The 24,173-nt window shown below is 38.6% G+C and overlaps 1 protein-coding gene and 1 long non-coding RNA gene across 13 annotated transcripts in view; one reads left to right on the top strand and one right to left on the bottom strand.

Annotated features, from left to right (window-relative positions):
* LOC141379962 (uncharacterized) overlaps positions 1–6,905 on the top strand; it is a 49,528-nt gene extending 42,623 nt beyond the window's left edge. For 10 of the 11 annotated variants that reach the window (XR_015519895.1, XR_015519891.1, XR_015519897.1 and 7 more), the window contains 2 exons: positions 5,838–5,908; positions 6,009–6,905. This is a non-coding gene — a long non-coding RNA (uncharacterized LOC141379962). The remainder of the gene's footprint in view (positions 1–5,837; positions 5,909–6,008) is intronic. The other variant, XR_015519899.1, reaches the window with a different exon arrangement.
* Positions 1–15,603, bottom strand: part of thbs4b (thrombospondin 4b) — a 32,387-nt gene extending 16,784 nt beyond the window's left edge. Inside the window, 4 exon segments of one of the 2 annotated variants that reach the window (NM_173226.1) lie at positions 2,632–2,731; positions 5,989–6,272; positions 8,391–8,588; positions 15,390–15,603. In NM_173226.1, coding sequence (NP_775333.1) covers positions 2,632–2,731; positions 5,989–6,272; positions 8,391–8,588; positions 15,390–15,465 — 658 coding nt within the window. In that variant the 5' untranslated portion in view covers positions 15,466–15,603. 2 annotated transcript variants of the gene reach the window in all.
* Positions 15,604–24,173: the final 8,570 nt, after the last annotated feature.

The raw sequence follows: 24,173 nt of genomic DNA, 5'->3' as shown, positions 1-24,173 counted from the left end.
TCACATAGTCGTATGCCTATTACATATCCATAAAACAGTGTGATATAACCGCGCTCGGATCGGATTGCTTTCTCACTGTAATCGAACCGCTCCAGGGTTTGTTTAAATCGAGCCAAGACCACCTCATTCAAGCGATCTCGGAGCGATTATATTGGCGCGGAACAGAGCGTGATTGCCCTGTTCACATATGCCAAACGATCCGCGCTAACTGGGCAAACAAGACACGTTCCGAAACAAAAGTGTAGGTGTGAAAGCACCCTTAGTTTATGTTAATATACATGTTAAATGATAATAGCTACTCTGTAAAATTAGTTGGGTAAAAAATATCCCAGCATATATCGCTTAGAGCATACATTAGATCGAATTCTGTCTTATGGAATTGAGGTCATTGATGTAGACATTATACCACAAAATGATGATATTACAGACCACTACCTCTTACTATATGAGCTGTGTTTACCTGTAATCGTTCCGTCCACCAAAGATGAATTCACTAATAACTTACCTGATCTTTCTCTATTTCGAAATGCACCCTCAAACGCAAATGACCTTGATGTAGTAACCAGCAGTATGGATGCCATCTTTACTAGCACACCGAATACTGTGGCACCCATCAAATTAAAAAAGGCTAGAGAGAATAAAACTACACGATGGTATAATAGTCATACTCGCGGTCTCATGCATTGGGTTATTTTGATTAAATATAATTTTTTATTTTTTTTTAAATACTATTACTAGTACTACTATTATTTTTTTTCAGATTCTCCATTTCTTGGGAAAACCAGCAACTTAAAATAAAATCTAGCATATTGATGTGTCTATCTTAGTATTTAAATGCTACTATATAGTTTTTTAGCGAAAGAAAATGTTTTGTTTTTTAAAAAGGCAACATACCTTTACCAAGACTGGACACGATACCGGGTTGATGTCTCTGCTAGGTCCTAAAGAATAACGGCTGACTATATCTCAAATAAGAGTATCAATCCCCCCGAAAAAAATGTAGCGATGAACACGGAAGTAGGGCTGCAACAACGAATCGATTAAATCTATTAAAAAAAGTTGAAAAAAGAATTTCATAATCGATTAGTTGTGTCGTGCGACACTGGGACATTTGATTATTAAAAAACACATTAGTTCAGTGCGGAGCGGAGTGAACACGGTCTCTCTTGCGCACTGATGAGGAGGAAGGGAGTTTAACAGCAGGGTCCTACTTTTGTTCCGTTTTGAAGTGAGGACCGTAAAGTCCCTGTTGTTGATGTTTTTCTTTTTATCCAGCTTGACAAGCATGACAAGTTAGTCGTTAGTTCGTTTACCTCTGAGCTTTGGCGTGGTGTCTGGCGTTGAGCCAGCTCTCAGTAAGGGACTGTCGGAAAAGTGCTTCTCTTTTTTCACATTTTTCCAAAAACGAAACCAGCTTAACCCCACTGAGAAAGACGTGTCATATTATCACAATTATGTAAGCTTAATTTATGCTTTAGACATGTAAATACAGTCAAGTAGCTACTGATAAAACAATACATTTGGAGTTTGTAAAACACACAAGAAAGTCTAACTATCCATTAAAAAATTATTTGCTGATGTGTTTTATTCATATCAGATACACATTACACATTGTGAAAGTAACTATAAAGTTGAATCTACTCTTTTCTTTGTTTAACTGGCCACTTACTTGCTTGTATTTGAGGAGTAACTGGTGAATTTACATGCTGAATCCTGCGTGGTCTGTTTTTTATGAATGAGGCATGCGTGCGGCCGCAAGTAAACATGGCGACGACCATCTCACGTTATAGATCATGATTACTTACATGTTTAAGTGAACTGGTAAAACTTCTGTTTGAGAATATATCTCATTAAGATTATTTTTCTTACCCAAGTCACACTTAATTTGATATGTTTTAAGCAAACAATCACTTTATTTTGAGGTGTTTTTTTTTTTTTTCAGAAAACAAGACAATTTTTATTTCATGTGTCTAGTATGCATCTTGATTTAAAAATATTTAGATATTTGGATTGAAAACAGGAAAAAAATACTTGTTTATTTTATTATTTATATTGTTATTATTATTATTAATGTTATTATTATTATTATAACAGCTCAGTTTTTTTGAATAACCGGCTGGAAATGATTGCTTTTTTCAATCGAAAAAATAACTGACAGATTAATCGATTATTAAAATAATCGTTAGTTGCAGCCCTGCACGGAAGGTAGATAAACAGTTTTTACCATTTAATATAAATCGGTTACGAAGCGTTTGTATCATCATTAATTAAGGATGCTGGTGTAATGGATATAAAAATCACTAAAGAGGTAAACATGATAAAAATAACAGAAATATTATTGCATTGGAGCTTTAATAAATGTTATAACGCAAAACAACATTACGCACGGATATCAACAGCTGTTCTGTGTCACTTGAATCAGTCCACTGTTGAAATTTAAAGTTTTAACCCAACTGGTTAAGTTATTAATAAATGACCAAATAAATGTTTAAAAAATAACCCTACAAAGCACTAAATATTTTTAACTCAACCATTGGATTAAATAAATAACTCATTGTTTTTTAGAGTGTAATATTAAACTAATGAAACCTTATTATAAATTGTGGCCAAAAGAAATAATCAAGTCGTTACCTAAAGCCTGTACTGAGTCACTCTGAGTGTGGCAGTCCTGCAGCGATGCAACATTTTCCACTGAATCGCCATATGCCAGTTTGAGCTCCTCCAAGCCCTCCTGCCAATCAGAACCCAAAAGGAGCACAATGGGGAGTTTATATTAGGGTATTAGTGCATGCAACAAAAACCATCCAAATATATCTCTCAGCATGTGAGTGTTTAACTATTAAACATGTTGTATACTTGTTCTGGATTCTGGATAAATAAATTTGACTGTTTCTCTAAGGCTGACAGCAGACCTTTTCCACCAGATGATGAACTTGCCATTTTTGGCATTTCACAAAACATCAAGGTCAACTTTATTTATATAGCACCTTAAAACAACACGAATGTTGAACAAAGAGCTTCACAGACATAGACAAATAACAAATATGTACATTCTGTGGCTAAAAGACTAGTCCAGGGGTTCCCAAACTCTGTCCTGAAGGGCCGATGTTGTCACCATCCTGCAGTTTGTCTCTATTCCCCTAGAGGTCCCCATGTTTCCCCTCTGTATTTGTTCTTCCTCATGTGTTCTTGTTTACTTAATTTAGATCACCTGTGACTTGTTCCAGCCAGTGTATTTAAGTTGTCACTTTGTCTGTGTTCCTCACTCGGTGTTTGAGTCATCTCTGGTGAACTTGCCTTGCGTTTCCCTTGATCTCCTGAGCTACATCTAGTAAGAGTGTTTTATTTTCCTTGTTGCTGACTGCATTAATTATCTGTTTGTTTTCTCCCCTCGTGGAGTTTTCTTTACATGTTTATTATACTGTTAGAGTTTTTTGTATACCTCATTCTGAGAAGAACCTAAGTTGTCTGTTTTGCTACCTCATTTTTGAGAAGAACCTAAGTTGATATTTTTTTTAATAAATCCTTGTTTTCCGGATTCCCTCTTGGAGTGTTTTTGTTTGGGTCCAACACAACTTCCTCTGTGGCTTAGTGGTATACACATCGGTTTCCACACCAGAGACCCGGGTTCAAGACCCGGTCGTGACAGATGTCCTGCAGAATTTAACTCCAATTTGCCTCAACACACCTGCAGGGATGTCCCAGGTGTGTCTGATTGGGGTTGGAACTATCTTTGCAGGACACCGGCCCTTCAGGACCAAGTTTGCGCACCCCTAAACTAGTGCTTAAGAATTGGAAGTCAACTTTACCCCTGGTAAAGAACTGGATTTTAGGTATGATCTCGGTTATTTAGATGGAGAGACTAAGATTTTTAAGAACTAGCGCCATAAATTTTCTTGTCTGCTTGGGGTCAGTCTCTTGATTTTTTTTTTACAATTTTTAGCTTTTAAGGTTTTATACACACTCACAGGCCAATTTATTAGGTACACCTGTCCAACTGCTCGTTAATGCAAACTTCTGATCAACCAATCAGATGGCAGCAACTCAATGCATTTAGGCATGTAGATATGGTCAAGATGATCTGCTGCAGTTCAAACCGAGCATCAGAATGGGGAAGAAAGGTGATTTAAGTGACTTTGAACGTGGCATGGTTGTTGATGCCAGACGGGCTGGTCTGAGTATTTCAGAAACTGCTGATCTACTGGGATTTTCATGTACAACCATCTCTAGGGTTTACAGAGAATGGTCCGAAAAAGAGAAAATATCCAGTGAGCAGCAGTTCTGCCTTGTTGATGCCAGAGGTCAAAGGAGAATGGCCAGACTGGTTCCATCTGATAGAAAGGCAACTGTAAGTTGTGACGGTCTCTGATTGGACTGCACAATTCAAACAAACGCACCAATGGTGAACACATAAATCAATGACGTTGTGGGGACAGATGAATTTGGTTTTCAATAAAAACGGAAGTGAGAAGGTGTTTGGGGGTGTTGTGTTTGTTGGAGGAAGTTTTGAGCGGAAGTGAAGGTGAAGGTAGTGTACTGAAGGAAGCGACGTTCAGAATAGCGGGGTGTCCTGAAAAGGTGATCCAAGTGTTTGTTTGGGAGCAACGGACCGATCTGCACTGTGGGTTCTCTTGCTGGATCGTTTGCGGAGGGGTTTTCTACTCGTATCTCCTGGCGGCGACCAGAACTTATGCAGAGTTGTTGACTCAAAATCTTGGGTTGCCTGGACGTTGTCTCCATAAGTGCTGTTTTTCTTCTTCTTCTTCATCTCAACTCCTCGATAACGTTATCCTTCGGAGGCCAAGTCATCTGTCAAGAGCTGAAATCATACAAACTAGTTCCCACAAACGCCACGTTCAATTGCACAACACACTCAGTTCCCTTGTGTGAGTATTGATTTGATTTCCCCTCTTTGTTTTGTTTTTTTGTTGTTGTTGTTTTCAAATTATACAATTGGGGTAGTTTTTGTTTTGCTTGTTGATGCGTAACTATCTATTTTTGTTTGTGCTTTGTTTTTGATCTGGACGTGACTGTTTTAAGTCTTTACTGTTAAAGATGCCAATTAAATATTTCTTTTGATTTGTTGTTTTGGTTGAAATATAAACTGAGTTGAATTTGAATCTTGTTTGATCATTTATTCCACTTCATTTTGTGTGTAACGGATGGTTTGTGTCTGATGCTAAATATGTTATTTGGGCATAATTTAATATATATAATTAAATATATATTAAATTATCAAGTTACCACTCGTTACAACTGAGGTCTGCAGAAGAGCATCTCTGGACGCACAAAATGTCCAACCTTGAGGCGGATGGGCTACAGCAGCAGAAAACCACACCGGGTGCCACTCCTGTCAGCTAAGAACAGGAAACTGAGGCTACAATTTGCACAGGTTCGCCAAAATTGGACAATAGATGATCTTGATTTCTCCTGCGACCTTTAGCGTCGACAACATGAAAGCATGGATATATATATATAGTACAGTACAGTACAAACCAATGTCTCTTTTTCAAATGTACAACCCAGTGACACTTGAGGTTATATATAGAGTCTAGTTTTGATTGTATGTTTTGTGACTAAGTTGTGTTTAAGATTTGTCCTTTTCTACAGTATGAGCCAATGTTTGTTCCTTGTTGTTCTGTGTATATTAAAGAAATTAAAGTAAATAGTCCACCCAAACATTGAAAATTCTGTCATCATTTACTCACACTTGTTTTAAACCTTTAGGAGTTGCTTTCTTCTCTTGAACACAAATAAAGATATATATATTTTTAAATGTTTCAACTATTGACAACCATAGTTTTGGTTTTTCCTAATATACAACTCAATGGTTACAGGTTTTCAGCTCTCTTCAAAAGATCTTCAGATGTTCAACAGAAGAAAGAAACTTCTCTAGAGAGAGTAAATAGTGAGTAAATGTTCATCTTTGGGCAAACTAGCCATTTAAATCATAATACAAAAATTATAAGTAATAAACATGTTGTTTACTTGTGCTTTCCCCTGCATAGTCTTGAGCTCCACCGCCTGGTGATTGTTTAGGCCGTTAAACACAGCTGGTAAATCTCTCAGCGTCTCCACCAGTCTGCAATCCAGGTGTAGCTCCACCCCAGGCACAGGTAGCGCTCCCTGGCTGTGCGGGAAGCCTCCGGGATGTCCCACCTCCAGTCCTTTCAGATGGAAGAGCAGCCGATGCTTCTCGCCGTCAGCCAGGTTCAGTTTGTTAAAGGTGACCGCACTCATCCTGCCATCTCTGCGCAGGTATCGCAAAATAGCTACAGAGAAAGAGATTAAGTTACACTGTGTCAAATATCTGTATTTATGTATTTGTGGCTTTCCTTTTATGGTTTTGAATTGCATTACGGGATGTTGATCTCTGCTTTTGATGTTGAAAATTCAACTCCACAGTTTAACAAAGTGACTTTTATTGACATTTTAGTAGTTTGAAATGGTGTATAAGAAATAATATAGAGAGAAATAACCCAGATAGCATACAAATATGGGCAACTTTAGGCAGTTATGCGGAACTGGTGGTATTCCTTCGGCCCAGAAAAAATTAATGTGAGCCTGAGATATAAATCTTTTTTTTTTTTTTTTTTTTTGCAAAACAAATGCTGTAGTTAATATTTCTGTTCATAGTTAGGTTGTGTTAAATATTGTAGTATTATAAGTATGATAATAAATGTAGTATAAATATTAAATGTTTATAAATATAATCATATTTTTTAAGTCCACTTCTGAAAATAAAGGTTCATTATTGGTAACAGTGCTTCCAGGAACCACTTTTTCAATAATACAAATGCATCTTTATAATGGAAAAATGTTCTTTAAAGTATTAAAATGTCCTTCAAGCTATAAAAAAGATTATTTGATAAAACTTTTAATAAAAAGACTTTGCTGTGAAAAAACGTCAATTGCAACCGTTATTTTTAGGTCCCACTTTATATTAAGTGATCTTAATTACTAGGTACTTGCATGTACTTTTTTGTTCATATTTCATTGCAGAACAATTATGGTGCTACTGAGGTAAGATATGAGTAACATAGGGACAGCTTTGGGTCAATTTAAGGTTGAGTTAATGTGTAAGGGATGGTCAACAGTGGAATTCTGAATGTAATTACATGCACACAACTATTAAACTACAATCATCGGCTACTTTATTAGGTACAACTTACTAGTACCGGGTTGGACCCTGTTTTGCTTTCACAATTGCCTTAATCCTTCTTGCCATAGATTCAACAGGGTACTGGAAATATTCCTCAGAGATTTTGCTCCATATTGACATGATAGCATCACACAGTTGCTGCAGATTTGTTGGCTGCACATCCGTGATGTGAATCTCCCGTTCCACCACATCCCAAAGGTGCTCTATTGGATTGAGATCTGCTGACTGTGGAGGCCATTTCAGTACAGTGAACTCATTGTCATGTTAAAGAAATCAGTCTGAGATGATTCACGCTTTATGATATGGCTCATTATCCTGCAAGAAGTAGCCATCAGAAGATGGGTACACTGTGGTCATAAAGGGATGGACATGGTCAGCAACACTACTCAGGTAGGCTGTGGCATTGACACAATGCTCAACTGGTACTAATAGGCCCAAAATGTGCCAGAAAATTGATGCCAAATTCTGACCCTACCATCTGAATGTTGCAGCAGAAATCGAGACTCAAACTCCAGGCAACGTTTGTCCAATCTTCTGTTGTCCAATTTTGGTGAGCCTGTGTGAATTGTAGCCTCAGTTTCCTGTTCTTAGCTGACAGGAGCGGCACCCGGTGTGGTCTTTTGCTGCTGTAACCCATCCACCTCAAGGTTGGACGTGTTGTGTGTTCAGAGATGCTCTTCTGCAGACCTCGGTTGTAACGAGTGCTTATTTGAGTTACTGTTGCCTTTTTATCAGCTGGAACCAGTCTGGCCATTCTCCACTGACCTCTAGCATCAACAAAGCATTTGCGTCCACAAGACTTTTCGAATCATTCTCTGTAAACCCTAGAGATGGTTGTGCATGAAAATTCCAGTAGATCTGTAGTTTCTGAAATACTCAGACCAGCTCGTCCTGTCACCAACAACCATGCCATGTTCAAAGTCTCTTAAATCCCCTTTCTTCCCCATTCTGATGCTCGGTTTGAAATGCTGCAGATCATCTTGACCATGTGTACATGCCTAAATGCATTCAGTTAAAAAGCAGATGGCCAGGTGTACCTAATAAAGTGGCCAGTAATTCTAACTTTAGCTGTATACAAAATAAGTGCGATGTACTAAATGACAAAGTACAGTAAGTACAAAGTGATTAAGGCCACTTAACAAAAACTGGGACCTACTTTTAAGATGCATCACACCATATATGGCACATACAGATCAATGTCTAAAGTAGGGAATAGTCAAACGTTTACCTTTATTTGCTTTTCCAAACACCGAGAATTCAAAGTACTTGCTGTTGTCTCGTGGATTGTACAGGCTAAATATGGTGTTTCCGGTTCCAGGTTGGATCCGGAACGTTGTGAGAATATAGAGCTCCGTTACTCCCTGCTCTGCCAAACCACCATGCAGTAGATCTGGTAGACAGTCCGGTGACGTTAAGAGGTTATACACTGAGGGGGAAAATGTATTTAAAGGTTATATAAGCGCTACACACACACACAAAAACATGCAGTTGTTCCTCAGGGCTAATGCATGCTGGGAGTGATGCCCAAGTATTTTTAGGTTGATGTCATTTTCGTTAGACTGTAAATGCTGTTGCTGTTTATTTAGCCGGTTGCATGTTGCCAAGTAAATCTTGAAGGATTTGTAGTTCTTTGAAGTTTGTAAATGGCAAGGATGGCGTAAAACAGCTTGACTGAAACATGTTTAATAGCAGCTGGCTTTCCAATGTTTTGGCATTAGGAATGGGAGAATGGTGTGTGTCTAAATGTGGAAACTAAACCATATCTAATATGCTTGATGTAAACCTTTAACAAAGAAAGAGAAATCTAATTTAAAGGGATGGTTCATGCGAAAATGAAAATTCTGTCATCATCTTTGCTCGTAACAGCTTCTTTTTTCTGTTGAAAACAAAAGCAGATATTTTGAAAAATGCTGGTTGCTTGGACTCATTAACCATGTTCCATGTTCGCCTACTTGTACTACATCCTAAAAGTATATTTGTTTTTTTTTGTTTTTTCTTTTTTTTAGGTACACTGCAAAAAAATGCTTTTCTTACTTAGATTTTTTGTCTTGTTTCTAGTCCAAATATCTAAAAGTTCCTAAATCAAGAAGAATTTTCTAAACAGGCAAAACATATTGTATTGTTTTGAGAAATATTATGCCAATATTAAGTCAGTTTTTCCTTAAAACAAGCAAAATAATCTGCCAATGGGGTAAGCAAAATAATCTTACGTCAAAAGAAAAAACAAGATTAATTTGCTTACCCCATTGGCAGATTATTTTGCTTGTTTTAAGGAAAAACTGACTTAATATTGGCATAATATTTCTCAAAACAAGGCAATATGTTTTGCTTGTCTAAAAAATGCTTCTTGATATAAGAAATTTTAGATATTTAGACTAGAAACAAGACAAAAAATCTAAGCAAGAAAAGCATTTTTTGCAGTGTACACAAATTACATTTAATCACATACAAATGGAAGAGAGAAATAAAGAACAGAGATGAAAAACTAAATAAAAAAACATGTGCGTGCTAGGGTTGTCACAATACTGGAATTCGGTACCAATCGATACTGAAATTTAAAAATTTCCCCCTAACATTTGAGTGCCATTGTGTTCACGTGCTCAACAGAAATGACTGTGGTTGGCCGTGAAGGTCATCAGTTAACCGAACTCACCGCTGTTTACCGAGTGTTACCACAGGTACAAGAACACTGAAGAGCTGCGATTCATCAGTGGATCACTTCGGCTGCATTTACGCTGCAGGTCTTGAAGGTCAATTCCGATTTTGTGACTGTATCCGATTTTTTTGATGACCTGCTTACATCATCTTTTAAAAGTGACTTGTTTCGCATCGTCTGCATTTACACAGCACACGGCAAAGGCGCAATGACCAGAAAAAAAAAGAGCGGGCGCTGACTAACAGCTGATAATTAAAGAGGGCTCTTTTCTCTATTCCTCTGTGTAATCTGTTCGCAGCTTTTGACGAGCTGTTTTACTATAGTTTATGACAGAAAGGTTCTCATTTGTCCATCTTCTTTTGATATATAGGCTTTTTTAAACCTTAATGTAATGTCCATGGCATGATTTATGCATGTGATGTATGCACTAGTTTTATATTAGTTTATATTGGTTACGTGGTAAACATTGCGCTCTCTCGTTAACTTGCTTAAATACCTGTGCTATATGACAATATGAAAGCTGTTCAAGTCCTCGTGTATGAGATTTGAGGTTTGGGACTCTGCTGAAGTCTGTTCTGAAATGAAAGCGTCAGACTTGACGTCATTCGCTACGGTTTTTAATGACCCGCGACTCGCATTGACAGTTGAAAATCCGATCTACCTGCTTACACTGCAGACACAAGCAGGGCCGGAGCGTCCATAGAGGCGATCTAGGCGACCGCCTAGGGCGGCAGTATAGAGAGGGCGGCGTCTGCGACATCTCCCTTACCACCTGCGTCCTCAGTTATGTCCGCGACACCTCCCCTACGTCCTCAGATATATTCGTGCATAGACGACAGAATAGAGAGGACGGCGTCAGCGTGACCTCCATCAGCACCCGCGCGTCCTCAGTTATATCCACCCATAGGGCGGCAGAATAAAGAGCGCAGTGTCCGCGACACCTCCCTCCCTCAGCACCCGCGCGTCCTCAGTTATATCCGCGCATAGAGCGCCAGAAAAGAGGTCCGCGACACCTCACTTCATTTTCATAACTGGTCACTTTCGTTTTCACATTGGGGTTGAGGGCGGCGTGATCATCCTCTGCCTAGAGCGGCAGCTCAGCTTGCTCCGGCCCTGGACACGAGAACACAGATTCAATCCATATCGGATAAATTTCCACATATGAATAAGGCCTGAATCTGATTTGAGTAAATCGTAATCCATGTGATTTGTTTCTGCTTACACGTACATGAGCCCACATGGGGGAAAAAAATCGGAATTGAGTCACTTGAACCATGCAGTGTAAATGCAGCCTTGTATGTCAGCTTATAGATAAACCAGCTGATCTATGTGACTTTAAAACGCTCCTGTGTCCCTGGAAAATTACTGTTGCGCTGGTCTGAAAATAGCAACTAATTGCGGCAAACATGCCTGTGCCTTGTTGCACCGGGTGTATGATAGGATCCTTGAAAAGTTGAAAAAAGGTGACTTTTATGAACATTTTAATAGTTTAATGTGCTATATTGTCTGAGTTGGTGTTGTATATTAGGCTACAAAAGCCTTGTAATAAACTGCTAGCACATTTTCTGTTATTCATTCATTCATTCATTTTCTTTTTGACTTTTTTATTAATCCGGGGTCGCCACAGCAGAATGAACCGCCAACATATCCAGCATATGTTTTATGCAGCGGATGCCCTTTCAGCTGCAACCAATCATTGGGAAACATCCATACACATACACTATGGTCAATTTAGCTTACCCAATTCATCTGTACCGAATGTCTTTGTACTGTGGGGGAAACCGGAACACCCAGAGGAAACCCATGCGATCACTGGGAGAACATGCAAACTTCATACAGAAATGCCAATTGACCCAGCCGAGGCTCGAACCAGCGACCTTCTTGCTGTAAGGCGTTCATGCTACCCACTGCGCCACTGTGATGTAATTTTTTTCTGTTATTTTACAGACGTATTTCTTTATATATTATTACTTATGCATTTCCTGCTGAAAAATCCAGATTAAACCAGCCTAGGATTATTGGCTGGATTTAGCTGGTTGACCAGGCTGGTTTTAGATGGGTTTTGGCCATTTCCAGGCTGGTTTCTAGCCATTTCCAGCCTGGTCTTAGCTGGTCAGGCTGGGAGATGACCAGCTAAAACCAGCTTGACCAGCCTAGTCAGGCTGGGAGCCCAGCCAAAACCAGCTATGACCAGCTAAAACCAGGCTGGTCAAGTTGGTTTTAGCTGGTTTAAGCTGGTCATTTTCCAGCCTGACCAGCTAAGACCAGGCTGGAAATGGCTGGAAACCATCCTGAAAATGACCAAAACCCCTTTAAAACCAGGCTGGTCTACCAGCTAAAACCAGCCAACCAGCTTGGGCTGGTTTAAGCTGGATTTTTCAGCAGGGTTATATTATTTAAAACTACTAAAATGTCAAAAAAAAAGTCATTTTGTTGAACTGTAGAGTTTTCAACATCAAAAGTTGACAGAACAGAGATCAACATCCTATAACGCAATTCGCAACCGTAAATTAACACTTGAAATATGGAAACTGTTAATTAACTGATTTATTTACACTGTACTATTGAAGTCAGTGAGTACCAGCATTCTTCAAAATATCTTCTTTAGTGTTCAACAGAATAAAGAAACTCATAAATGTTTAAGGCCACATGAGGGAGACTAAATGAGGTAATTCTCATTTTTGGGTGAACTATCCCTTTAATAGAAATGTTCTGCTGGGATCCAGAATAAGCAGAAAGAACTCGCATTTCAGATGAATATCTTGAGTTTTTAAACAGACAGTCTTGTAGCTGAAAGCAACTGGTCTTAGTTTGTATAAGTGAGATTGACAGGTATTGAATTGGATCCATTGAACATTTTCAGTGGAAAACATCATGGAAACCAGGTGAACGGACAGCCGTTGCCGTGTCACAGCCGGATGTCAAATACAGATGTCGGTTATTATAGCGATGGAAGCGTGCCATTGGCTGAACAGGCGAACATAATGTTGTACGAAAGAAATGTTAATCACTCAAGAATGACGTCTTTTCCGATATTTAAACCTGAAAGAGATGACTGACTCTCATTTTCATGCCTTAGCAATCAACACATCAGTGCAACTAAGCAATATTCCCACAAAAGTCTGTTTATCTTCACTTTCTTGTCAAGCAGCAATACAGTTTGGCCAGAGATCTTTGTTGCCTAAAAGCCGTGTTTCTGTCCACAGATGTTGTGTTGAAATATTTACACACTGGCTGTGATTGCCGACATGTGTGATTTGGCTTTATGTATTATCTGTCATTTTAATGTGTAAACATTCAGCAAATCACATGTCTTGAAGTAAATATTGATGGTAAAGTGCGTAATGCTTAAAGCCTCAGTAGGTGGACATACTCAGTGTGTGTGTGTGTGTCTGTTTTTGTGACATCAGCAGCTGGGGTGCTGAAAAAAAGTAAAAAGCGGCCGTTAAATTGCAGAAATATACCATAAAATAACGGATATTAAATTACAGAAATTTCCTTTAATTTTAATTTCTGGTAAATTTCTGTAATTCAACAGCTGTTATTTTACAGTAAATTTCTGTAATTTAACATCAGTTTTTTATGTTTTTTTTCCCGGCACCCCGCTGCTGGAAATTAACCGTGAAATTATGGACTTTTTTTTTTTTTTTTTTTTTAAGTATGACAGGTATTACAAGGTACTGTAATATAAGGATATTTCTTATGTCCTCATTTCTCAAAAAGCTTATAAATCACACAGATTGAGTTATTTTAGAAAGTAAAGTTTCCTGTGAGGGTTGAGTTTAGGGTTGGGGGGTTAGAGTAATATAAATACAGTTTGTACACTATAAAAACAATGCAAACCTATGTAATGTCCCCATAATTCCCAAAACAAACGTGTGTTTGTGTGTGTGTTTTCTTTGAGTACTATGTGTCCATTCAGATTCAATAAAATAATGCAATCCTTGCTGCAAAAGACACTATGACACGCACACACACACACACACACACACACACACACACACACACTCACTTCTACAACTATCTTTATGGGGACTTCCAATAGACATAATGATTTTTATCCTGTAAAAACTGTAAATTCCCCTACCCTAAACCCAACCCTCAAAGAAAAGATTTTAATTTTTACATTTTTTAATAGTTTATTCTGAATGATTTATGAGCCTTTTTTCTCATGTAGATGAAAAACATGTCCCTAAAAGGTCTCAGTTCTTTGGTATTGCTGTACTTGTGGGGACATTTGGTATCCTACAATGTTAGGAATATAAGGCACACACACTTTAGATCTCTCTATGTCATACAATAATATTAATAATAACAATAATAATAGTAATATTACTTATTAATAATAGTTATATTAACTATTAATAAAGAATTATTAGCCCGCCTTTGGATTTGTTTTCCTTTTCTAAATGTTTCCCAAATGATGTTTAACAGAGCAAGGAAATAGTCACAGTATGTCTTATAATATTTGTTTCTCTTGGCGAAAGTCTTATTTGTTTTATTTCAGCTAGAATAAAAGCAGTTTTTAATTTTTTAAAAACACCTCAAAATTATTAGCACCTTTAAGCAATGTATTTTTTTGATAGTCTACAGAACAAACCATCATTATACAACAACTTGCCTAATTACCCTAACCTGCCTAGTTAATCTAATTAACCTAGTTAAGCCTTTAAATGTCACATTAAGCTGTATAGAAGGTTCTTGAAAATATCTAATATTCTAATAGTCTAATATTATTTACTGTCATCATGGCAAAGATAAAAAAATTAAAATAAAAACTATTATGTTTAGAAATGTGTTGAAAAAATCTTCCCCCCGTAAACCAAAATGGGGAAAATATATATTATATAAAATATATATAACCTATATATATATATATAATACAATAATAACAATATGGTATCATTTGGTATCTGACAATGTCGGGTATAAAAGACACACACACAGATCAAACCTCTCTATTTCATACACACAGGAGTTACTAAAAAAGTTTCATTTGAGCCTGATGCTTTTGAGTTAAACACATCCGCATTGAATGGATGGATAAATTGAAAAACTGCAAAGTAAGTAGGATCCAAGACAAGAAAATTGAAATAATAGGAAAATAAAGCGTTTCGGAAGAAATTGGGCCTTTTTTAGAGTGAAATTAAATGGTTTATTCAGATTTTACGAGACAGACTGAGAAGTGTGGAAGGAAAAAAGTGCATGCAAGTGAATAAAACTACAATAAAAAAAAACTTTTGAATAAATTTAGAGGGATAGTATTAAACATTACTCTCAAATCCAAATCAAGTTTCTTTCTTCTGTTAAACACAAAGGAAGATATTTTGAAGAATGTTGTAAACCAGTAGCCATTAACTTCTATAGTAGAAAAGAAAAATACTATAAAAGTCAATGGCTAGCAGTTTTAACATTCTTTGAAGTATCTACTATTAGCAGAAGAAAGAAACTCAGAAACAATTGGAGGCTGAGTAAATAATGACTTAATTTTTGGGTGAACTGTCCCTTTAAATACGCATTAGTTAATCGTGAACCGTTTCAACCTTTTAAAGAAACTTCGTGTGTACTCACCGGTTGATTCTGCGTTTGCTGAGCTGAGCATTAAGATCAGAGAAACGGCCGTGAGGAGATGCATTGTGCCGGCCATCCTTCAATCACAACCTTCTGCCAGCCCACAGAAGGGCTGTGTGAGAAAAGTATTACAGGAGAAGAGTTTTAGATTCCTTTAGGTTCAGAGTTGGCTTTATAGAGAAAGTCTGTGTGTGATTGAGCAGGAGTGAGCAACAGAAGAAAAGAGTGAGGACTGTGTGCCTTCGCTTTTAATGATGTGTATGTGTGTGTGTGTATATGTGTGTGTTGGAGTGAGGTACAGGCTGTCAACTCGCAGCAGCTGTGGAGGGCGGAGTTATGAGTCTAACAGACGCCCACATGCTGAGGGAGGGCGGAGCTAAAAGAGGTGCCATATAATTGGCGGGACTGGTTTACATCTCAACTCTTATTGGTACTTTTATGAGGTTCCATTTGTTCCACATCCTTCTCTCTCTCCGTTCTTCCTTTCTCGGGTTTACACATATTTTCCTGTAATTTTGACTGGCAGGTGGCGTAAAATATGTCTGGAGGGGTGAATCTCTGGGGAATTGTTTAAAGATCACTGGATGGAGGGTTACTAATGTTCTGTGAAGCTCTGATTCTTGCGCAGGGAATTCTGTAATAAAAAATAAATTAAAAAGTCAGATACACATGTGAAGCAGACACGTATGCTTGCAACAGCCGTTTAATGATTAGGGAGCAATTGGGACCAATTATCCCATCTTTCAACTCTATAGCAGTTTAATAACAGCCACAGTAGTGCTATACCAAAGCAGAGAAACATCTAAGACTGTGTGTATGATGTCCATTCAGTCCAGTCTGGTATATTTTGGCATAAGTCATGGGTCGTTATTATTAATAAATGTAAAGCCTTCCACCTAGCAACCACCTGCAATTCACCCTAAACTTCCAAGCAATCTACCACCTACAACACAGCAGCAACCAATTATACCCTAGCAACTGCTCACAACACTTTTGCAGCCAACCAACAATCCTGTACTACACCCAAGCAGCCATACATATATACATATACACAACTGTCTGGTTCTCGAATCTGATTGGCTGATATTCTGCATTAACAGCACTCGTACAGCCTCCTCCGCCCATATATAGGGACAGCAGATCAATAGACTCACTACAGTTCGACAAAGATTTCTGTTGGACAACATATAGTAGTTATGGGGCTTTTTTAGGCAAGAATGTAGTTGTTTAGATTGCAACGACTTCCAGTTTGAGCAGCTATGGCGTAAGTCGCGTTCGTGGTTGCTCCTGCAGTACATTTATCAATATTTCAATCTTTAGCATATTTTGCTCCCACCACCCAGCCTACAAGTGTTTGTTTTTTTTAATGTCCATCGAAATTACGTATTTTTGCTTAAAAAAATGAAGAATAAACCCAGTAAGGCTGCCAATTAAGCGGCCTGCACTTTCTGCTGTTCCTGCATCTCCTCCTCAGATAGCTCAGAAGCGCAAACGGAGCCCCCGGCCGACAACACATCTCTCAAAGCTGAGCTTTTATCCTCTCTACGTAAAGACATTGCAGGTATTCTGCGCTCGGAGTTGCAAACTGTAGTGGGCGACGATCTCTCAACCATAAAAAGTGAGCTGCAAGCTGTAAAAGCAGGGTTTTCTAATAATATGGTCACAGTACAGACCGATGTGGCGACTATGAAAAATACAATTAAGGACTTGGAACAAATCCTTAACAATCTGTTCTGACGGCGTCACCGTGATTCAAGAAAAGATGGGTTTTCTTTCTGCTGAGGTAACGCGGTTGGAAGATAAATGTGAGGATCTTGAAGCGAGATCGCGCCGTAATAATATAAGAATCCTGGGAGTACCTGAAGATTTTCCTTCCACCATATCAGCAGTCTCCAAACTTATCAAGGATGCTCTACACCTCGATAAAGACGTCGTTGTGGATAGATCTCATCGTACGTCACAGCCGAAACCTAATCCTCATGAGCGGCCACACGCTATCATCGCCAAGTTGCATTATCACACTGACTGAGTTGTTTAGATTGCAACTATATAGTTTATTTATGAGGACAGCGCCTTTATAGTTTAAATATTTATAATTTCGGAGTCAGCTTTAGCAGAGTAGCCTTGTATACTGAGCAGAGCAATGACGATTACGCCACCAAATGGTGACAGAGATCGCATAATAAGTCCTTAGGGAGAAAAAAATCAGTGTTTTCTTTTTGTATTTGATTTCAGCTGATTAATTGTTTATAAAACAGGTTAGTGACATAAGTCGATCTCTCTTTTTTGTATGCTGTAGGGCTGTATTTAAACCATAGTAATCTGATAGTGATTACCTTGCTTTGGCTTTTTTGGAGTTAATTATTGTATTATCCTGATTGCAACAGTGGAATTCTGTAAAATCTCTGTAGACTGATGGCATTTCATGCCGTTCAGCCTTATAATCTTAATATGTGAACAAAATCACCTGTAAGCACCTTCCACCAGTGCCGATATACAGCCATATCACACTGCTACTGGTGTGAGATAGATAGATAGATAGATAGATAGATAGATAGATAGATAGATAGATAGATAGATAGATAGATAGATAGATGGACGGACGGACGGACGGACGGACGGACGGACGGACGGACGGATGGATGGATGACCAAATGGTGACAGAGACCGCATAATAAGTCCTTAGGGAGAAAAAAATCTGTGTTTTCTTTTTGTATTTGATTTTAGCTGATCAATTGTTTATAAAAAAAATATTTTAAAAAAACAGGTAAGTGACATTCTAAGTCGATTCTAAGTATACTGTAGGGCTGTATTTAAACCATAATAATCTGATAGTGATTACCTTGCTTTGGCTTTTTTGGAGTTAATTATTGTATTATCCTGATTGCAACAGAGGAATTCTGTAAAATCTCTGTAGACTGATGGCATTTCATGCCGTTCAGCCTTATAATCTTAATATGTGAGCAAAATCACCTGTAAGCACCTCCCACCAGTGCTGATATACACCCATATCACGCTGCTACTCGTGTGAGATAGGTAGGTAGGTAGGTAGGTAGGTCAAATGTCCCTCATATTTATCGACCTGACTATATTCCCCCATAGCAAAATTTCTCTGGCCCAGATCTGGCACACACCATCAGCATTTGCTTGGCCCACATGCTGCAGTGAATTACGGTACATGACTGGACCAAGTCTGGCTTCCGTACAAGAGGCGAATATGGACCATATCTGGGCCAAGTCTCAGCCAAGCTAATAACCCATAACTAGGCCCACACGGAATCTGCGCGCGTAGAGTTCCGCAGATTTTTCACAGAATTTCGCAGATTTCTGCAGTTTTTTAGCCCATTATAAATTCTGTTTATTTACTTGAGTAAATGTGTAAATCGAAATTCATTCAATTTTTATTCAGTAATTTATTACTTTTTATGTAATATATTAAAGTGTAAGTTATGATACTCCGCTGGATATTCCTAAAATAATTCCACAGAAATCCGCAGATTTTTACCCAGATTCCATCTGGCCCTGCCCTTAACTGGGCCTGAACTGGGCCTGAATATGTTGGTTTGGTTTGTCACGACTGCAATGTTTTTAGTAAACTCTTGAAGCATTTCACTTTATGGCTGTGCTTTTTCATCAAGCAAATATTTTTTTTCTTTACTCAAAAAGTTTTTAAATGTATTTTAAAAGTGGGTCAAGATAAGCCAAACTTACGTGGCCCACATATACGTTTTAACATTTTGGGCCAAATACTACATTTGATATCTGGCCCAAGTCTTAAGTGCCACCTGTAAGTCGGTGCCACCCCAGCCAAGCCTGGGCCATGTTTGGACCACATGCTGCATGCCAGGGCCAGACAAATGCCTGCTGTGCCAGCTTTATGCCAAGTCTGGACCAGAATTCTTTGCTGGACCTGAATTCTTTGCTACCTTCTTTGCTAGGCATCTTCTTTGGCTCTCGGCGAAGGCGGTCGCTCTTCTTCCCGCTCCGTACCATATCTCTCCTTGCTAGCACCTCTTGTCTCATCTTATTCTATCTCTGAGGCTCTCCTTGTCCTGCTTTCCAAACGAAAAAGGAATTATGGATTTGATCAACTGGCCTCTGAATGCAATTGACACCATCTTCTCAACGAGATCGCTGGGCTCCGGCGAACCCAGCTGTCCTGCGGGGACGCTCGCAGCTGGATATGTGATGGACGGGTGGGAGAAGTGGAGAGTCCTCTGTCTAGCTGCTCAGTCTCTGGAGGATATTGAAGATATCTACCTATTCGGAACTTTGATAACAGGGTTTCTGCTGATGGGCTTATGCGGGGCCCTGGGATATCGGAAACTGATAAAAGCGGTCAGCGCAGCTCAAAACCCCACTAGGCTGGCCGGCTTGATTGAAACACTGATGGGTAGGGTCGCGAATCAGACTATGGTCCTTGACCGCAAACTGGAAACCATCGAGGTGAAGCTAGCGGCTCTGCAACAAATTTTGGCCAGATCGGGAGACGAGTGATGGACATTAAATATCTGTGAAATTGGCAGATATTGACCTAAAGTGGAAGTATCTTACTGTCTTTTTTTCGGCTCTCCTCTTACTCCTGCCAGACGGCCTCGGCTGGAAGTAAACAACTCCCTGGGATAAGCAAGATAAGCGGACGCTCTGAAATTCCTGCCCCTGTCAAGGACACCTGCGGGACTCTGGACTATGCAGGCTCACACACACACACAAACATATCTACAGATAAACATTCATCACCGATCCACATCCAAACGCCTTTGTGTGCTTTTACCCACGTGGGGCGTGGGCGGGGCTGTGACTTGCGCTGGAAATGGCTGCTGGACCAGTTGGCTGCCCGCACTCAACGGACTGTTTTCCATTACCCCTGTTCCCATCCCCTCTGTCTATGTTGTGTCTTGCCGGTGTGCTTATGCTAAGATAGGGCTGTTTTTCTCCCTTTTCTCACTTTGTCCTAATCAAGGGCAAGCTGAGGGGGTGTTTTTTAGCCTAACTGTCCAAATGTATCTTTCTTCGTTTCTAAATGCTACCTCCTAAGATCTGTCTCCCCTGAAAAGTTGTTTGTGATGTTTTGTGTATGGTCTGGGGGGTCCAATTTCGCTATACGAAAGTGTAGTGACAAATAAAGGCTTGATTGATTGATTGATTGATTGATACCTGGGTATGTACAGCCATTTAGCAATATTTCTAAATAAGTTGCATATATCGCACTTTTATATATATATATATATTAGCGCTGTCAAAATTAACGCATTAACGCATGCGATTCATTTTAAATAATTAACGCGTTAAAAAAATTTAAGCAATTAACGCAGTTGCAGGGTTTTTTTTACTTCCTGTTGTGGTGGCCATGTGTTCAACATGGAGTAAATGTGGATAAGACCAAGGAAGCACTTTTTGAAGGCAAGTTTCAGTATAAAACAATTAGTCGCATCACCAGGCTCTCCAAAGTTTCATGCAATTTCGGGTGTTTCATTTTTAACTTTCGACTTCTGTTGTAAGTTGATACCGCATGGCGAACAGAAAGAAAATCCTCCGCATTTCGTGACTCGGTGTTCCTTTAAGGTAAGGTTCCTTTTAAGGCTACACGGTAGAATTTTAATAAGAGTATTATCTTAATCATATTAAAATCGGAGTATTGGTGTCTTATGTGAATGTACTCAGAACGTCTCTGGTGAAGTCGCGACCTGTCAAAGACAGCTACTCATTAAACGCAACGAAAGCGTATCCTTCGCGTTGTTGTGTCAGAATCCTTGTGAAATACAGTAATACTTTTGGACGCTTAATTTAAGCAAATTTGATGAACGTGATCATGCCTGTTGAATCTGAGGGGAGTCGCTCCATTATGGAAGGCCGTTGGGGCCAAAACGTCTGCAGCACGTTGTGTGTGTGTCTGTGTCAGGCCCGTTGAGGGTATGTCAGGGGTGGAGTGAGTGACGTATCTGAGTAGGGGCGAGAGGGGTGTGCAATGTATTTAACGACCGGTTTGCGTGAAATTAACATTCATTTGCGGGCATTTGGGAGTCTCTGTGCACTTGCAGGATACTCCTAGTCTTAGCAACTGGATGAATGTAAAGGAGTATTAAGCAAAATTGTTTCTACTCTATAATTAATATTCTCAACTCACAGCAATAAAACTTTACAATGAGTGCAACAGTTTGTATTCTATAGTTTATTATTATAATTTTTCATTTTCCATATCTGCAATTCCTGTATTTTGGCGTTTTTTTGCAGTCCACTTAGAATCCAACATGGAAATCAATGTTTTCTTTATCGGCATTGATTGTTTTGAAATTTAAATGTCATTAACATGCCTGTGTTTTAATTTCTGTAATTAATAAATATGGCTTTCAAGCCAGGATCTTGATGGTTTATTGTGGGTATGTTGTTTACATGAAGAAATCTGTGTAACAAGTTAAACAAAAATTCTATCAAACAGTTATATTTTGAATTTAAATATTTTTTGTCTTGCATTTACATTAATTTTACATTTAAATAGCCAAAATTACAGGTTTCAGTATTTTAAATGCGATTAATCGTGATTAAATTTTTAAAAAGGTGCGATTAATTAGTTAATTTTTTTTATATATATATATCCAAACATGATCTTGTATGTCATGAATGTAATTTGCAAATGCTCCAATGTATTCGATTTCAAAATGTGCTTCAGCATGGCTAGTTTTTAAAAGTCATTTTCTTTTGCTTAAAAAATGCTTAGTTCACATTTATGGATAGACTATGACGCCAGAGAAAAGAAATCTACTATCACTAGTCTGATGGCGAAGCTCCAGTGCGTTACTCATAGCGGTCGGTATCATTAATTACAGCCCTGTCTGATACTGATATACCGCACACATATTCAAACTCACACCACCGATTGGCCGATCGCACCAACCATTGACCAATCACGTGATGTTGTGGTGAGTGACATAATCCCACATCCTAATCAGAGAGAGGCGAGCGCTGCCCAGTGTGTGTGTGTTAAGAGCTAAATTACAGTCTTTAGTCCAAGCCGCTCTGTCATTAAAGCTTTCTGAAGCATTATGGGTATGTTAAGACCCAGGTGGGCAAAGATCTGGAATGTTCTGATTCAAAACCGCCTCCCGTTGGCGTGAGCGTGTGTAACAACAGGATCTGGCCTTAAGTCTTTTTCTCTGAACGTCTGGTTATGTTGGATCTGTCCGTAGAGCTGAAGGAAACACAGACAGACACACACACACACACACACACACACACACACACACACTGTGTCCTTTTGTTCTCACTGTAGGTTGAGATGGCCTGACGGAGGCTGTTAGTTTGCAGTAAGACGACCCCGCTAATGATCTTACCATGTGCGCGAGCTTGAGGGTTCGATTGCACATGTATCCACGTCTGTGTTTGTGTAAGAGGTCACACTTTAGAATGATGTTCCATTAGTTAATGTTAGCTCATGTATTTAATAACATGAACACACTGAACAATGTATTTACTGTGGTATTTATTAATCTATGTTAATGTTATTTAAGGCACAATATGTAAAATGTTTTACATTAAAATATCAGAAAAAAACACAAAAAATTACGCTTGTTACTAGTTGATCATTAGGGATGAGAAGTGGCTTAAATGAAAGGCAAAGGCCTCTAGATTACGCTTATTTTACCAAAATAAAATATAATTATGTCTTGATTTTTAATTATTTAAGACAGTAAGGTTTAACTTTGCTTTGACAAAAGTACAGTATAGAACAGGGGTGTCAAACTCATTTCAGCTCAGGGGCCACATGGAGGAAAATCTACTCCCAAGTGGGCCAGACAGGTAAAATCATGGTGTATGAAACTTAAAAACAACAACTTCAGATTGTTTCTTTGTTTTAATACGATCGACATAAAACATAAAGCTGGAGCCTGAGGACAACACGATCTCACAGCAACTTTTTGATTTAGTGGCTAATTCATATGAATTCATACGATCTTATTCGTACAATTTGCTTATCCACCTATGATGGTTGGGTTTAGGGGTTGTGGTTGGATCCTACGCCTATTTTTTTCTATTGTACATTTTCATACGACTAAACTGACCAAACGTGAAATAGTTACTTTCCTTGAGATGTTTCCTTGAGATGTGGTATGGCAGGGCATAGATATGGTCTTTCTCTCTGAAGCTGGATTTATACTTTTCCCTGGCGCCGCATCACGCACCTCGCGAAACGGACGAGGCTTTTATACTTGCCGCGTTCGCCGTTGTCATATTCTTTAAAACGACAGGGGGCGGTTAAAAAAACTGACCGTAAAGTCTGACGGATAAACAGTGAAGTAGGACGTTTCCGGAACTACGTAATATCATTAATATCATACAATATTTTTAAACTAATCATTTTAATTGTTTTGATTCATTATTTTAATGATTATAAAGATTTTATAACCATTCAAGATTTTTTTTTATCAAACTGTTGCATCACTTGCTTTTGTACATATCTCGGACAGTTCTACCTAATAAAGTTTATTAAAATAATATTGACAACAGAACATGGGCTGCTCTACAAATATATATTTTTTTAATATGGCAAAAATAAAAGCAAAAAAAGCACACTTACTTAAAAATACAGATGTTTTTTTTTTTAGATTTAGCCCACTTTACAGTTGACACATTACTGTCTGGCTAGTTTCTGTCCTATGCTTATGCTAAAAAGGCAATAATGGTCCAACATTCCTGAACATTATGACCAATAAAGCCTAGAAAAGCCGGCATCAGTATATTGAAAACCAATAGGTTCAAATATTCCTTTCCAATTATCAAAGAAAT

The sequence above is a fragment of the Danio rerio genome, chromosome 21 (genome assembly GCF_052040795.2).
Source record: "Danio rerio strain M-AB ecotype USA chromosome 21, GRCz13ab, whole genome shotgun sequence".
NCBI lineage: Eukaryota > Metazoa > Chordata > Actinopteri > Cypriniformes > Danionidae > Danio > Danio rerio.
The sequence above is the reverse complement of the archived record's forward strand: the minus strand, read 5'-3'. Positions and strand labels throughout refer to the sequence as shown.